The 16,237-nt window shown below is 45.0% G+C and overlaps 1 protein-coding gene across 3 annotated transcripts; it reads right to left on the reverse strand.

Annotated features, from left to right (window-relative positions):
* Window positions 1–1,693: 1,693 nt before the first annotated feature.
* On the reverse strand, window positions 1,694–15,366 carry nxpe3 (neurexophilin and PC-esterase domain family, member 3). Of its 3 annotated transcripts, none has more exons than XM_035394128.1 (7): window positions 15,029–15,366; window positions 14,068–14,289; window positions 12,509–12,615; window positions 9,652–10,418; window positions 6,208–6,278; window positions 4,827–5,045; window positions 1,694–3,242 (listed from the first exon to the last, which is right to left on the reverse strand). In XM_035394128.1, the coding sequence occupies exons 2-7, from the start codon at window positions 14,192–14,194 to the stop codon at window positions 2,686–2,688; spliced, it is 1,848 nt and encodes a 615-aa protein (XP_035250019.1). In that variant the 5' UTR covers window positions 14,195–14,289; window positions 15,029–15,366; the 3' UTR covers window positions 1,694–2,685. The 3 variants fall into 3 exon arrangements, with proteins under 3 accessions (XP_035250019.1, XP_035250020.1, XP_035250021.1); XM_035394129.1 differs by having other exon boundaries at window positions 15,023–15,366; XM_035394130.1 differs by lacking the exons at window positions 12,509–12,615; window positions 15,029–15,366.
* Window positions 15,367–16,237: the final 871 nt, after the last annotated feature.

Here is a 16,237-nt window from a genome sequence, read left to right on the forward strand (position 1 = left end):
AAGAATTCATACGCTAATTATGACAAAGCTTCACATAAATGTCTAATAGGATAAAATGATGAAGTGATGACATTGTATATCCAAACTGGCTACTGGTTGGCGGAGGCATACAACCGCGAGGCGGTATTTCTAGTTATAATTGAATTAGCCTAATCAATTTATCACTGTTCATATTATAGCGTACTTATTATTCATAATATTTATAATTCACTTTGTTTAATAATCTGTGTTTTCGTAAAGGCTGAATTCGGTACAGGAAATCAACTGTAGCCTATTCTGTCAGAAAGTGTCCTGTTATCTCGCTTTTGAACGGCTTAGTCTTAAATCATTCAAATAAATAAAGAAATAAATAAATCTAGGTTAAATCGGTTTTATGTGACCAGGGCGGACCAACAGTGACTGACCTCTGATCTTTTGTTATTTCCTTGTTTTTAAAAAAAAAAGACATAGTATGCGAGATGAAATAATACATCATGTACATATACACCTCCCATTTTGTAGAGACTGGGCCTCTCAACACAGTCCAATCAGGGCGCTGGGCAATAACCAGGCCAGCAGTATAAAAGTAGGCTACTTTTCCACCGATGCCTGCTTAATGCATTTTACTGTAGAAAAAATATATGTAATCTGCGTATATTTAACACATAAAGGGAAAGCTGTAGTTTGGGGTGGTTTCTATGAACCACAACTGTATACAAGCTATTTGGTTGTGCTGTATGAAATAACATTTTTAAAATGCTAACTGGAAACGAGTGTCCGTAATGTAGTCACAGATATAATGGGTGTAAAGTTGTTTCGGGCTTTGAATAGAAAGCTTGCTGTAACACGTTGGGTCAGAAAAATATAAATGTCAACACACTAAGGAACACCACCAATGTTGCTGTAGTTAAAGAGTTGTTGCTGCTGGGTGATCTCATCTGTTACAGATTAATCCATATTGGTTTGTTCATGTACACATGCACTGTATATTCTGCAGTAGGTTCCAAATACTGTATACCTGTATACCTATAATATTATTATACACAATTAGTCTGTCTGTACGGGGCCATAATCAACTATAACAACACTGGTTGCCAGTAATTCATATTGTAGGACACCAGAGTTCAAGCATTTGGACATATCAGTGAACTCCATAATGTTTGGGACACAGACTTATTTTTCTTGATTTGGCTCTGTACTCCTCAATTTTAGATTTCCAATGTGGTTAAGGTGCAGATTCTCAGCTTTTATTAAAGGATATTTTTGTACACGTAGGTTTCACCATGAGTAATTACAACACTTATTATACATAGCCCCCCCATTTCAGGGAACCTTAATGGTTGGGGCAAATGGCTTCATGGGTATATGTCTGTCCCAAATATTATGGAGCTCACCATAGTGTTGTGAAATAGACGGGGGAAAAAAAGTTAAAAGAACTTTTATATGGCCATCGATAAAGATAAGACCAAATAATTTCACTATTTTACTGAATCGTGAAATTAAGACAACAGTTGGATCACTATCAAAACTTCTGTTTATATGTTGTGATTAATCTTCTCCATAATTCATCACAAACTTTTGTGTCATTTTACTTCTGAACAGTTTGCTTTAATAATCAGTTGATAAGAGGCGACTCCTTGCCTCTAGAATGAGGATGTGGTGTGGGTTTGCGACTCTGTATGGCTTAGAATGTAAATGAAGATTGAGTCAAGAGTATCGTTTGGAGGGAATACAATTGCAGTTTATTTCATTTGATTGAGTCAACATTCCTTTACAAATTACCGTGACAATAACACAAACTGGTGGATAAAAATGCCCAATTTGCAAAAGAAAACCGTACATATATGTTATAATATCAGACAATGACAAACAATAATTTTACAGTGGAGAAATGTATATTCATTCTATCAGTATACAGTATTGTAGCAGAAGTACTATAAAACATCCGTGTTTAATGTTTATTATAGTCGCATACATAATTTGCAAAAGTCAAATGTGGGTTCTGTGCTTATGTCCATATGTTATGTAACAATCATAATTTCACATTCAAATCAAATCAAAAATCAAATCAAAATCATTTGATATTCCACTTCATAGTTTAATATTCAATATATAAATACATTTTGAATATACTGAATCTGCTTTGGAGATGCAATTTCTGCCAGGGTGTATTCAGAATATGAAAAATGGTGCAGAGGGGTGTACCATTCCAGGAATGGGAGTCTCCCGCTTATCCTTCCCCCCCCGCTCTGTTCAAATAGTACAACCCACCAGAAACTCTGGCCTTGACCTTAAACCCTTCATTAAATCATCCTAAAAGCACAGGTACAAAGATCAGTTAGAATTTGCATATGCACACTGAGTATGATTATTAAAACTGGCATTCGTCTACATTTTTCAAAATTATTTTTGGCTACATACGCACATGTCTGCATGGCTTCAGAATGAGGCTTCAGGCCCAAGTCTGACGTAACTCTAATACTGGTTTCTGATTGGCTGAGAAGAGAACACTGAGGTGGGTGATGTCACAGGCATGGGGATATGTTCCACGATCGGAACAGACGCACTTCCACAGCGATCCGTCATCCGCTAATGACCAGCTGCCAGGGCAGCACTGGAGCCCCCACAATAACCTATTGGCACACAGCATCCAGTTCAAGCCCCACCCAACCCAACCCACGCCACGCGACGCCCCGCCCCGCCACTTCACTGGCTCCTCCTTTTCGGGCAGACGTGCGAGAGGAAGACGTTGATCATGTTCTTGACTATGTCGGGCGGCGGGTGGAGGGCGTGCGGGAGGCCGCGGGCGAGCGTCATCTCCCAGGCGTCCACCAGGACCACGGGCAGGCCGCGGAACATGGCGCGCAGCACGGCGTCCAGCTGCAGCGAGTACCAGTCGCTGTTGTAGAGGCTGACCTCCGGGTCCAGCGCCTGCAGGTTGGCGGTGCGCACGAACACCAGCGTGTCGGGGGCGCGGTCCAGCAGCCGCAGGACGGCCCGGCGGATGTTGCGCAGCCGGCGGATGTACACCTCCACGGGGAAGGTGCTGAAGTGCGACCAGACGCTCACCACCACCACCGTGTCCCGCCCGCCCCGCAGGCCCTCCAGCTCGTTGGCCACGTAGCGCAGCTCGCTGGCCGCCACCGTGGTGAAGCGGATGGGCGGCCCGTGGCAGCGGTACCTCACCAGGATGTTGTGCTCGCTGTCCACCGCCATGAACGGGCCCACGTTCTTCGGGCTCCGCAGGTTAAACTCCTTCAGGTCTGTGAGAGGGAAGAACAAAAAAAAAAAAGTCTAATTTACGTAGGCCTCAGTCTTCATTCATTATTGCATGGCATATACCCATACCCAGCTAGCAGTGGGTGACCAGAAGTATCAGGACACCGCTTGGGCTGGGGCTTTTTTCATGGTTTGGGCCCCTTAGTTCCAGTGAAGGCAAATCTTAATGCTACAGCATACAATCACGTTGTAGAGGATTCTGTGCTTCACCGACCATTTGGTGAAGGCCCTTCCCGGGTTTCAGCATGACAATGCCCCCAGGCGCACAGCAAGGTCCATAAGAAATGAAAACAGTGCGGAAGACCTTGACACAGAGCCCTGACCTGAACCCCATCCAACATCTTTGGAATCGTTTGGAAAGCTAACTGCGAGCCAGGCCTAAACGTCCAATCAGTGCCCGACCTCACTAATGGTCTTCTGGCTGAATGGAAGCAAATCCCTGCAGGAGTGCTCTAACATTTAGTATAAAGCCTTCCCAGAAGAGTGGAGGTTGTTATAGCAGCAAAGGGTGGACCACATTCATGCCCATAATTTGGGATGAGATGTTGGATGTCAGGTGTCCACATACTTTTGGCCATGTAGTGTGTCAGTGTGTGGCAATGTGAAGAGAACGGATGATCAAACAAGGGGGAAGACACGAGGACTGGGGCGAACATTTATTTGGGAAAAAATTATACATTTACTGGAGACTGACACTCACAAGCCAAAATGGTGATCAAGTAGTGAAAATTAGGCAGACAGTAGGCTGTATTGGAAAGAGAAAGTGCACGGGAGCATTTATTTATATTATAGTTTCCCTTCAGCACCTGAGCTACAAAATACCAGGCAAGCCAACAATACCTTTCTAATAAACAGGTGAACAGATCGGCATTCAAGGAATACATGATGGTTATCACACCACCGCGGTATGTGGTGTGTTATTTTAAATGAAACTGATGCTGCCACATGCATTTCCCAGCTTCCTCATAGCAAAGATCGCTGTGTGTGTGCGTGTCTCCGTGAAGCTAGGAAGAAACTTTCAAATGTCCTCTTTGCACTTTGAGGGTGATGCACACCTGAGCTCCATGATTCATTATAATGTGTACATAGCTCTGAACTCTGCTCAAACAAACTGCATAAGGGTGGGTGCGTGTGTGTGTGTGTGCACAGTGCATGCAGTGCCAATATGCTTGAATGTGTGCATGTATGTGTGTGTGTGTGTGAGCAGAGCACATATGCTTGACTCTGTGTGCGTGCGTGTGTGTGTGGGCAGAGCACATATGCTTGACTCTGTGTGCGTGCGTGTGTGTGTGTGTGTGTGTGTGTGTGGGCGGGCAGAGCACATATGCTTGACTCTGTGTGCGTGCGTGTGTGTGTGGGAAGAGCACATATGCTTGACTCTGTGTGCGTGTGCGTGTCTGTGTGCGTGCGTGTGTGTGTGTGTGCGTGCGTGCGTGTGTGTGTGTGTTCTCATCTTCCGCACAGCGGAGGCTTCTGTGCCCAAAGCAGTTTCCCTTACGGCAGGTACCAGACAGGTTTATGGCATGCACAGAAAGGGTCTGCAGCGGCGGCTAAGGACAGGCGCTAACCTGGAACGAACGCGCTGAGGTACTCGAACCACTGGCGCGCAGTAGAGTCCCCATATATGTTGACCACCTTCCCCCGAAGACAGTCGGTGATGGCCGAGGTGTCGTTGAACTGCTGTATGGGGACCCCGCCCACCACCTGCCACGCGCCTAGATAGTAGAACCCGGATGGCCTGAACGTGGTCGCGTCCGCATTCGCGCTCCTCTTCGTCTCCGGGTTCTCTGCGGGCCAGACGGTAAACGTGAGCCACAAAGCGTCGCGCTCTCCTCCGCATCCTTCCAGTCGCACTCAAAAGAGTTCTGAGTTTCTGCTGCCCGCTGTCCTCATACGAGCATTTGTACGTAGGGTGGCAAAGACCTGGCCATCACTAGGCATGTATTCATCCACGTGTACCATATTCTAGTGACCAAGGCTCTCACTCAAGTGACCGCAAGCCATGGGCCTTGAGTTTTACCCCGTATCTTTTTATTTTTTAAAAAGAATTTGGAGCCCAATGTGGGGCTGAGTACATCCAATTGCCCCCCCCCCCCCCCCCCCCCCCCGATTTGGAATGACACAGCCTAATAATTCAGCTTCTCTAGTTTTCTGAAATAATGTCTCCCCCTGCTGGATTCAGGATAACTTGCTCCATTCCAGAAGAAATTCATGATGGCATGCGTACCCCCTTTGATCTGACTTTAATATGATTACATGTTTTTTTTGTTCTTTTTTAATACCCTGATATTTAATTGCAGTCATGTGATCTGCCATACATTTAGTGTTACACAGCAGCACTGTCAAAAGTGAGGATGTAAAAAAAGTAGTAGCCAAACAATTTCATTTCTTTTATTTTTTAGAAGAATGGCAAAATCAATCAAAGGTAGCATTTCTTTTGAAACCGTAACATTGGCCTTATTCATTTGTCAGTTATTAGCACTTGCAGTTTAGCAGATTTTATTTGTAAAAAGCAGGACACTGCTGGACAAGACATTGTCATAAATTGAGTCATTGGGTTTGTGGATGCTGATGACCGTGGTTTTATAAAAAGTAGTCACTAACATCACACAACATTAGTTTAGTTTATTAAATTCAACTGAAATGTGTCTTTGAACTTAAGTAGACAACATGCATTTAGTATTCAAATTCATTATCTCTGTCAAGTTAGCATCAATCTAGTCAGTGGATGTTGATGAAATTAAAGGAAGAAAAATGATCCATCCACAGAGACAAACATACGCACACTTAACCTCACAGGGGTATGACTTCCATCAAAACCAGGTTTAATAAAGTAGCTTACAGCTTCACTTTCAGAACGCAAGTTTGCTGCAGATTATATGACTCATTTGGAAAGTCACTGTATGAATATAGAGTGTTAAAGATATCCAGAAAGCATGTTTACCTTACCGTTTCTGTCTGGCAGCACAGTCACATGGTTTGGCCCTGAAGCCTGTATTGGAACCTTAATATTTACATCACTGAAACAGAAGGAGGAAACATTTTAGAAAATGTTAAACAGGGCACCACACACATCCAGTTGACACAGTGTGTGTGTTTGTATGTGTGTGTGTGTCCACATGAGAGAGAATGGAAAAAAAAAAAAGATGGATATAAAACCATGGGAAGCTACATGACAGAAGAGCAGCTTGCATTATGAAGTGGGGATAATGGGTTGGGAGTGTGACTCGTAACCTTCCCCCGTGAGATGATGCTATGGGCAGCTACGGTCATGTGGTTTTGTTGCAGTCAGAATAAATCTAGACCAGAGAAAGGCACTGAGCGGAGACACAATGCTTTCAGTTAGGACGCTTCATCAAACAACATGCTGTATAACACAGCGGTCTGTATGCTCTGCTTCCGTGTCCTACTTCTGCGTAGAAGTACAAATGGTACCCTGTTGCCAATACACATGTGCACCTCTGATTGGCTGAAGCGGGTCCTGGTAGAATTCTACGTGTAGAGCCCTGGCAGGATGAGTTCCATCAGCCCCCTATCAATAGCAAGAGCACTGGGTGTTCTTGACTGATGGAGATCCCCATGTTATACAACACTCTGCAAATCAAATAGTTTTAAAAATGTATTTATACAGTTTGGCGACGGTAAAACATTGGAACTGGAGATAATCTCCTTTGTCTGACATTCGGAAATCGAAGGAGCCGTAATCCCATTTTGAGAAAAAACGGCCCTGCCGAGCGGCGTCTGGTTTGTGTCCCTTTCGCACAGACTCAGTGAGAGCGCACCATGCCACGGCAGGACGCCGCCCGGAATACCGGCGTGCTCATCTGTCACGGTGAACAGGCCGCTTCTACACGTCAGCTTAATGCGAGAGTCTGAACAGCGCACACATCTCGTTCTCTCCTCTCATGCAACACATGCACGCACGCACGCACGCGCACGCACGCACACACACGCGCACATGCGAACACACACACGTACAAACATCGTAACTCCTTGTAACATTAGGGCTGGGCGATATGGCTAAAAAATAACATCTTGATATTTTTAAGCTTTCTGGTGATATACAATACATATCTCGATATTAATGCATTCTCGGAAATAGCTTAAATACTTTATGGAGTGTTGCTTGGTAGCAAGACAAAATCCTGCCACTGGAACTAAATGGCCTCTGTGGGAGAACGACAGGCTGACAGTGCTCGTTCAAAAACCAGAGTCAACCTAGAATCCGCTTTTCCTCAACAGCGACAGCTATTAAACAATATAAAACGGATGTGAGTGGGCGGGGCTGAGGACAGAGGACACTTTGATCGTAAAAACAGGATCGCAACAAAACTAAAAATGCTACAGTAAATAAGATTTCCCCAAGAGAAATAGTTCTTTTCATTAAAGAGACTTCGGAAAAAGTACTTAAAACCATTTAGAGACTGCTAGCAGCACATGCAGCGGTGATAATAAAAATGAAACCAATTGTGACGCTAACAAAAATTTCATTAAAAACAATGTGCCAGGATTGTTAAGCATGTTCAGAAACTGCCTTTAAAAACACGTGACGCTTCAGGCGCTAACCGACACATGCTTTGGTACCGCTACTCTCCGCTTCTGGTGGAAGCGTGCCAGTCGCAGAATGTCCGTTACCACCTAAAGTGTTCTTCTGGGCTGCTCAGACGCTGCCTTTAAAAACATGCTCATTGTTCCACAGCCGGCTGGGGAACCTAACATGCAGCGGCCTGCAAAACTGCAGCTGTCGGGGGCGACACACTCTGGGAGTGGCGACAGTAGGGAGTGCAGTCACTGAATGCTGCCTTTTAAGGTATTAAAGTGCCCAGAGCACTACCAGGACACAAATTCCCATCTGCTTATATCGAGCTGCCTGTTTATTTCAACCTATCACGTGTGCTTTTACTGTCCACAGTGCCGTGCTGTTTATAGAACAATTATATAAACCCATAAGCTTTCTCACAGGAAAAAAAACTAGTATTAAAAATGTCTCTCCTGCTGCTGTGTACCTTATGCTTGCCAGTTTGCAACTTTTGTTATAGTTGGCATTGGTACACTGTCTGTGAATGATCAGATGTTTTACTCATGGGCTGATTGTAGTCCCTCAGTACAACAGCAGACTGGTAATGTCCCAGCTAACACTAAATGTTCTCACAATGTCACTGGAATGTTTTGTCAACGTTATAAGATCACCACTGCATATCAGCAACATCGTGAGAACGTTCTGTGTTCGCTGGGGTACACCGCTGGCCACTCACTGCTCGTAAAAATCTGCAGATGAGCAGCTGTGTTCGCAAGGGCAGCTGAGCTTATACTGGGGGGAAAAAAAGAATAATATGAATACTGTGCTTTATACAATACACTGTAGTCCTCTTCTCCACTCCGGGAGGGAGAACATTCTGGAACATTACTGAGCATAAAATGGTACAGACAGGTTGTAGGAAGCACAGTAAAGCATGAAACATTCAATGGACCTCATTCACAAAACTTGTCCGATCATATTTGATCTAAAACTGCGTGTAAGAATGTTTCCACGAACATTTCGGCATTCATATTTTTTTTTTCTTAACTGCATTTGTTAGTGGCCGCTTCCTTATTTATTTATTTAGGATCCCCATTAGCAATACACAGTGTGCAGCTAATCTTCCTTACGATAATCGCATAAATGCTGACTAAATTCTATGTGCAATCGTATTCATCTCATACACCTGGGATATGCACAAAAACAAAGGTCTGCACCTTTGTGTGTGTCATGAATCCCATACTGGTTTTACATAGGAACATTTTTAAGAACAAAAGAAGAAGTAGAAGTAAGAAGTAAGAAAATAAGTAAGAATGATTCACAAGTTTTGTGAATGAGGTCAAATGCATTCTCATAATGGGAGTTTAAGTCCCTTAACGTTCAGTTATGAACACATAACACTTCAAAACCCAATCTTTTGTTGTGCCTGGCAAAAGCAGCATCCAGGGTTTCACCAATATCTCATTGACATCATGTACAAACTGACGACAATGAACTATGGGAGGTTGAGGCAAATGAAATGCAAAAATAACTGCATTCATTGTCTTTCGAGGTGAAGTTTAAAAGAGGAACATTGTATTGACACGTCTACTCGCTCAACTGACAGAGGAGAACAACCTGCGCAAAATGTATGATTGATTCTGTACAATTGCACATTCAAGAGTGGTGTTCCTCTCAAATTTGTCAACACGTGTCATTTAACATTTAGGATCGCTACTTTATAAACCATGGCACTACACGTCTTTTAATTTCTTTGTTTTTGGTGAATTTTTCCTTTCACTTCCATTTACAAGTTCTGAACTGGTCTTGGTCCTGAACTGGAAATCAATGCAAGCGTTCGCCCACCCCAACCGGCCTTCGCCCAGGTTATTCACCTCTGAAAGAACAATGCCTCCTGGCTGGTGAGCAGGTCCTTCTCGTAGCCTCCCTTGAAGTGGTTCATCCGCGTGTCGCAGTCCAGCAGCTTGGGCTTGTAGCAGAACCAGGGCTCCCCCGTGTGGTGGTCGGTGTAGTTGCACAGCGGCTGGTGGGGAGGCAGGCACAGGTTGCAGACGGTGGTCTCGGAGAAGTAGCCGGAGCGGAAGAGGCTCTTGAAGTAGACGCGGTCGGGCCTCTCCTCCCGCAGCCGCCGCAGCACCTGCACGGCCTCGCTGGGGTGCACCAGCGTCACCTCCACCTGCGCCGGCCCCGCCCAGGGCAGCCAAAAGAGCACCGAGTAGAAGCCGTTCTGGTGGTCCACCACGCGGCCGGCCACGCCCGCCCGCAGCTCGGGCGACAGCAGGCGGGCCAGCAGGAAGTCGCCGCCGTGGCGCTTGGGCTGGCCGTGGAAGTCGTGCATGTGCACCAGCGCCTCCAGCTGGCCGCCCACGCGCCACTCCCCGCCCGGCGACAGGATTACGAAGAAGCTCCTGCTGGGATCGCTGCTCTGCTGGAAGGGCGCGGCGGACAGCCGCGGCTCCGGCCAGGCCACGGACTCCAGCAGGTGGCGCTCTTCCGCGGCCTCGTCAGCGGACAGCTCGGGCCCCTGGGAACCGCAGTAACTCCGGTTCCGGTCCAGCTGCAGCAGGCCCGTGGACCTGAGGGCTGAGTCCAGCTTGCTCTGGAGCTGATGGAGTGCCGAAATAGTCCGACAGTTGAACTTCTGTTGGGGGGGGGGGGGGGGGGTGAGGCAGAGTGGGACCAAAGCCAACGTTTTTACAGTTAGGTTGAGTTCACAGTCCAACAAGCAAGAATGCAAATGGCTGGTGAATTCACCATGAAATACAGGACGGAAAAGAGACCCCCACCCTTATTTTGCCACTGTGCCTGCACCCCGTGGGTCAGAATGGGGAAAAAAATAAAAAAGAAGAAAAAATGCCAAAAAAATTGACAATCCAAAAAAGAAAACCTCTTTCTAGCAAACAAGAAACAAACAGCAATGCAATTCTAGCAGCTTTCTGGCTTGAGGGTCAAAGTCAGAATTCATAAAACATACAATAAGTTGAAAAAGAAGGACAACCACATTTCCTACATTTCAAATTTTACAAGTGTTTAATAAAGAACTAAGCTTTCAGGCAAAAACCTTCATTCAGCGCTTCTGTGTCCTTTTTTAAATTTAATGTTTTGATTCCAGCACTTGTGAGCAGAACTGTGATTGTGCAGTAGTCCCCTTTACCTATAAAACCTACAATACAAACAAGGAACTGATCCACAGATAATAAATATTGGCACAGCAGAGATATAAAGCAAAGACCAGTGCAGTAACTTTCATAACTGTGGTGTCATTGTGAAACAGGTCTTCCCAATCAGACGCAAATGGCAAAATAATATTAGTCATTTAGAATTAAAAAAGGAACAACTGCGATGGGAAGAGAGTGCCGGCCCTGCCCCCTTTTTTACTTTAGCATTTAACTGTATATACAGACCTGTGGAAAACACTGCTAATGCTTAATGCAAATTAATAATGTGACATGAATTATATAAATTAAATGCCCAGAGGGCCAGCCCCTCAGTGGGAGTCAGTCTTTTTGTGCGAACTGAACTGACTCCCCTACTGCTGAATAAAGAACCTGATTATCAACAGTTTTTTTTTGCCTCACACAAACTTTTGATGTCTCAAAAGTTGGCGTCACCGACAGGACCTGCTATTTGCTCTCACCGGTGCGCCTCTCCATCTACACTTGGCAAGACCGCAGTACAGTATGTACAGTACACAAGGGCTTTTTTTCCTACAACCTTCCAGACTGTACTGGACGATGTCTTTCTGGCTGTCAATGAAATAGTAATGGGATAAAAAGAACTAATTGTTAATTTAATTGTACTGCTGAAATGAGACCGTCTTCAGGATTCAGGAGTTTGGCGGTAATCCGTTCTTGATAATTGATATACGTCTGTGACTGTGACTTCTGTCTGCGGTGGTTTGTGAGCTCCATGTGTTGAGGCTCCATGAAGCCTAGTTCACCACCCAATGTCTAAATATATATTATATATATATATGGCTGCAGGGGTAGACTGCATGTTCTACATACCACAACTTGGAGAACTCACTGTGTTGGAGCTCTGATGTGCCTAGCCCACAACGCTAAAGTTGCTGTCTATGGCTGCAGAGGCAGGTTGTACCTCTCCTTGTTCAGGTTTTTGAACGTTCACACTATGATGGGGAGGAGCTCTTCCACAGTATTAACATCTTAACCACACGTGATTGTGACACTAGCCATTTATTTTCATAAGGACTGTAAAACAGAAATGTCAACACAGTCATATAAAATACATCTTGTAAGAGTGGCCGGGTGTTTTAACATCAGTTAACCAATCTGTTCTTAATGCTGTATGCGCGTGACAAAATAACAAAACCGAGGAAAAGGAAAAACAAACATGTTTGCGGTTTCTTGAGTGTCCTGTTGGTCCTCTGCCAGGGACCATGGGGGTGTGGTGGAACATCAAGTTCCACGCGCTCGCAGCCGAGAGCAGGTGGAATCCTGAGTGTGGAATCCTTGTGTGGAAGGACAGAGATGAGGACCTCAGGATTCCACCTGCTGTCGGCTACGAGCGTGTGGAACTCGATAGTCCACGATTCTCCGACTGGCTTTCCCTCACCTAGAGGACAACCTAGAGTCTCTCGTTAACCCTGGCCATTCGCACTGACAATCTGCTAGGAGAGTGGAGAGGAGAGCTGACGTCTCATCACCCAACCCCAGCCCCCCAGTTCATCAGTTGTCCCTAGCCCAGCAGGGTTGACCCAAGTTCCTGTACCGTTAGGACAGCCCAGACTGACCCAGCAGGAGCGTGACCGGAGGATGCAGGAAGGATGCTGCCTGTACCGGGGAGCCCCAAGGAATTTCCGAGCAGCCTGCCCAGCGCTGAGGGGAAAAACCAGGGCTCAGAAAATCCTGTCAAGCCTGACCACCACTCCCAGGCCTACGGTTACGACTGTTCTCCTGCCTGCCACCTTCTCCGAGTGAAACCAGCGTTGCACAGTTCAGGCCTTTCTGAACATGTGGTTTTCTTCATTCTAGCCTGGCACATCTTTGGGGAATCCCCTACACCAAACATAGGATGCCCCCTACTTGTGCGAGCCCGGGATGGCAGGCCCATTGGCTTGGGTAACGTCCATTCTTGGTTACCCCTGGTTAATTCTTGGTACCCCTGGTTAATTCACCACAGTCCTCATTTTGACTGGTCCACCGGCAACCTGATGGATTGGGGATCATCCTGTCAAACTACCTGTCTGCCGCTCAACTCTCCTAATCCCGACACCCAGTTTCCCCAAATCCCTCTCAAGTACCCCCTGAGTATGCTGATCTGAGCAAGGTTTTCAGTAAGAACCGGGCAATATCGGATTTCTCCTCATCAGCTGTACAATTGTGCCATTAATTGGATTCCAGGAACCACTCCTCCAGTGTTTCCCACAGGCTGAGAATGTATTTGTGGTGGTTGACTCAGTGTGTGCGTTTGGGGGGTTGCAACCAAAAATGCACTTCTGAGGATTGTTTGTACTGTAACTGGCTATTAAATTCTGCTGCACATTTTGTGTTTGGGCACTTTTGTATATATTTATTATTTTACTTTGGCTGTGGCTCCAGATGAAAATGAAATCTGTGGTGCAGTTTCTCCCTCTTCCTCTAGCCTTCATTTTTTAATGAAGAATGTTTCTCCTAATGACTCCCCCTGTTTAGTTGCACTTAACTATAAGTGCCGTTTACATAAGGGCCACTCGAAAGTGAGGGCAGGCATCTGCAAACGTGGCTGTTGTGTAACAAGGGATGGTGAATTATTTACTGCGTTTGTCTATGATAGTGGTAACTAACTCTGTCCCTGGAGGGCTACCATCCTGTAGGTTTTCATTTCATCCCTAATTTGGCACACCTGACTCTACTAATTAGCAGCTTAACGAGATCTCTAGCTTTTGAATGAAGTGTGTTTTTTTTTTTTTTTTTTTTTTAAAGAGTTGGAATGACATCCTTCAGGACGGTAGATGTCCAGGAACAGGGATGGTTACCACTGGTCTAAGGCATCAGCTCACGCATCTTCACAGGTCACAGCAGCCCAAAGGGAGGACCCTGAAGACTTCATCCCTGGGCTAGAAACAGGAGGGTGGGTCTACATCAAAATGCATGTGAAGGGTACGTTCAAAGCTACGCGGACAGGACTACACCAGGTACTCCTTTCGACCGCCACTGCGGCAAAGGTTGAGGGACATGACACATGGGTTCACCGCTCTCAGGTACGCCCGTTTACACGTACATCCCGTTTGATCAACACGCAAACCCCCACAGCCTCCGTCGAGTCTGCCCTCCCATCCCCTACCTTACCTCCAAGGTGTGTATGTTGCGGAGCAATAAGATGAGTCCTGACACTGCCAGTACCAGGAACAAAGGTGTGTACTTGGGCAGATTTCCCCACATCGTCGACAGTCTCACTGGATCCCGCTGCCATCATGTAAGCCAGAGTCACAGTCTGCTGTCCCCATGTTGATAGTGTGTTGACATTCTTTATCTTCCTGACAACAGGAACTGGCCACCCAAGAAAAAAAACTAGGGGAACATGGAAAGACAGAATAGAATGAAAAAAATGAAACCCACACTTCCACATGACCCTCTTCAACATGACTGCAAGGCTTATCATGTCTATATCGAAGTTACTTATCTGGATACATAATTTTATTGGCCCATAATATTGACAGCTCTGAAATATTTCCCAAAGGCTAACGGTCTTAATACTCCAAGCTTTTCTACATAAGGTTCGGCTTCGATGTCACCGCAATACACAGTATTATCGTTTAACTTTTAATTCATAGCATGGTGACAGCTTGACGTGCGGATTCACTTGCAGGGGAGTCGGAAAACGGCAAAACACCAAGAAATTGTGTCGAAGGTCCTGCATGGATAACCTTTACGATTCGCTTTCGGTAACATCTGTCCAGAATGTAAACAAAAACGTAAACAAGTCAGGGACCCTTCGCTGTAATAAGCAATTTTACGAGAACGTTACATCGACATTCGTGTCTAATCACGAATGATTAGACTATAGCCTACTTCTGGAACCTTTGTCTGGCCACGATCTTTGTGTAAACTGGCCTCGCAGGAGTCATCTTATCATTTACTGCGGCGTTTCCACAAGCTAGCAAGATTAGAAAGCTCAGCTGGCTAAATTGGTTACATTAGTTGACATTGGTTTGTTCATTTAAGAAAATGAACCCGGTGTCGCCACTTCATTCTAAAATACAGCTCGAGTTAAACGGAGGTTGCAATTTGATTAGGATAACTTACGTACAGTATGCAGTCCTACGGTGAAACAGCCAAGTCAACGCTGGAGTCCAAGAGGGGCTTTCCAGGAATATAGGCTACTTAAATGAACGACTCGCATTAACTGGTAACACCACGGTGGTTATATAAACACATAGCTAAGTTAGTTCACGTGCCATGGATTACGTATAGCCTATTACATGCAGTACCTGCTTCAATTTGTACGAAGCTCAGAATGTATCAGTTTTCTTACAGTACCCATACTCTGCAGACTTGTATTATGATTATACCAGGGTAGCAGGCAGGCATCAAAATATAAAGCAGCTGTGATGATATCCGGTGCAGTGACGTAGCCAAGGCTAGTGACTACCCTAAGTTAACCCTTTCCAGTTCAGTCCGAATCCACGGCACCCGTTGTTCTGGTTAACTGTTCATCGGTTTATTAGCTACAACAAACTAATCGGCAAGGTAAACACAATGACAAATTATTTAAGGTCAAGAAGGAATACTAAGGGCGTAACCAGTCACAATTAAGCAAATGTCTCTGAAAGAGCCGAAGTCGCAGTGTGCACATCTGTCTGTACACATCAACTCACCATTTAAACCTCTCCTCCTAAATCTACAGAAGCCCAAAGCATTATCATTTAGGCTCTTTCTCCTAAAATCATGAAAAATTTTCAAAACACATTTTGAGTCTAATTAATTAGTCATAGTTCTGATTGCTTTTTGGACTGTCCCAAATATAATATTTTATAATATAATGGACTGTTTTAACATCTATGTCACACCATTCAGTTACATTTTGGAGTCCACCCTTGAAATACAAAAATATTTTGTGTTCCAATTGTAAACAATCAGATATTACTGTTAGATATTACTGAGGACAGAGACAATGTACCTCATTTATAGAACATAATTCTCAGGAAAACCCTCAATAGTGCCAGACCAGGCTAAAAAAATCCCCATTTCAATAGCCTGCAGATGCAACATCGCTGAAGAAGTTAAATTGTTGGTCAAGCAAGTGAGAATATGTTGAAATCTATGGTTCCTCAATGCAGTGGTTTTAACAGCAAACACTAGTTAACTCGATCAGCCAAAAATAACCATGTCATAAGACCTGTGGTACCATTATAGCCTCTGCCTTATTCTGGTATTGCTTGACCCACTACCTCCAAACCAGTGCCCATAGTTCTTTTAAAAATGATAATATATGGAATCAACTGTAAGATGGGAAGTG

Source organism: Anguilla anguilla, chromosome 15 (genome assembly GCF_013347855.1).
Source record: "Anguilla anguilla isolate fAngAng1 chromosome 15, fAngAng1.pri, whole genome shotgun sequence".
NCBI lineage: Eukaryota > Metazoa > Chordata > Actinopteri > Anguilliformes > Anguillidae > Anguilla > Anguilla anguilla.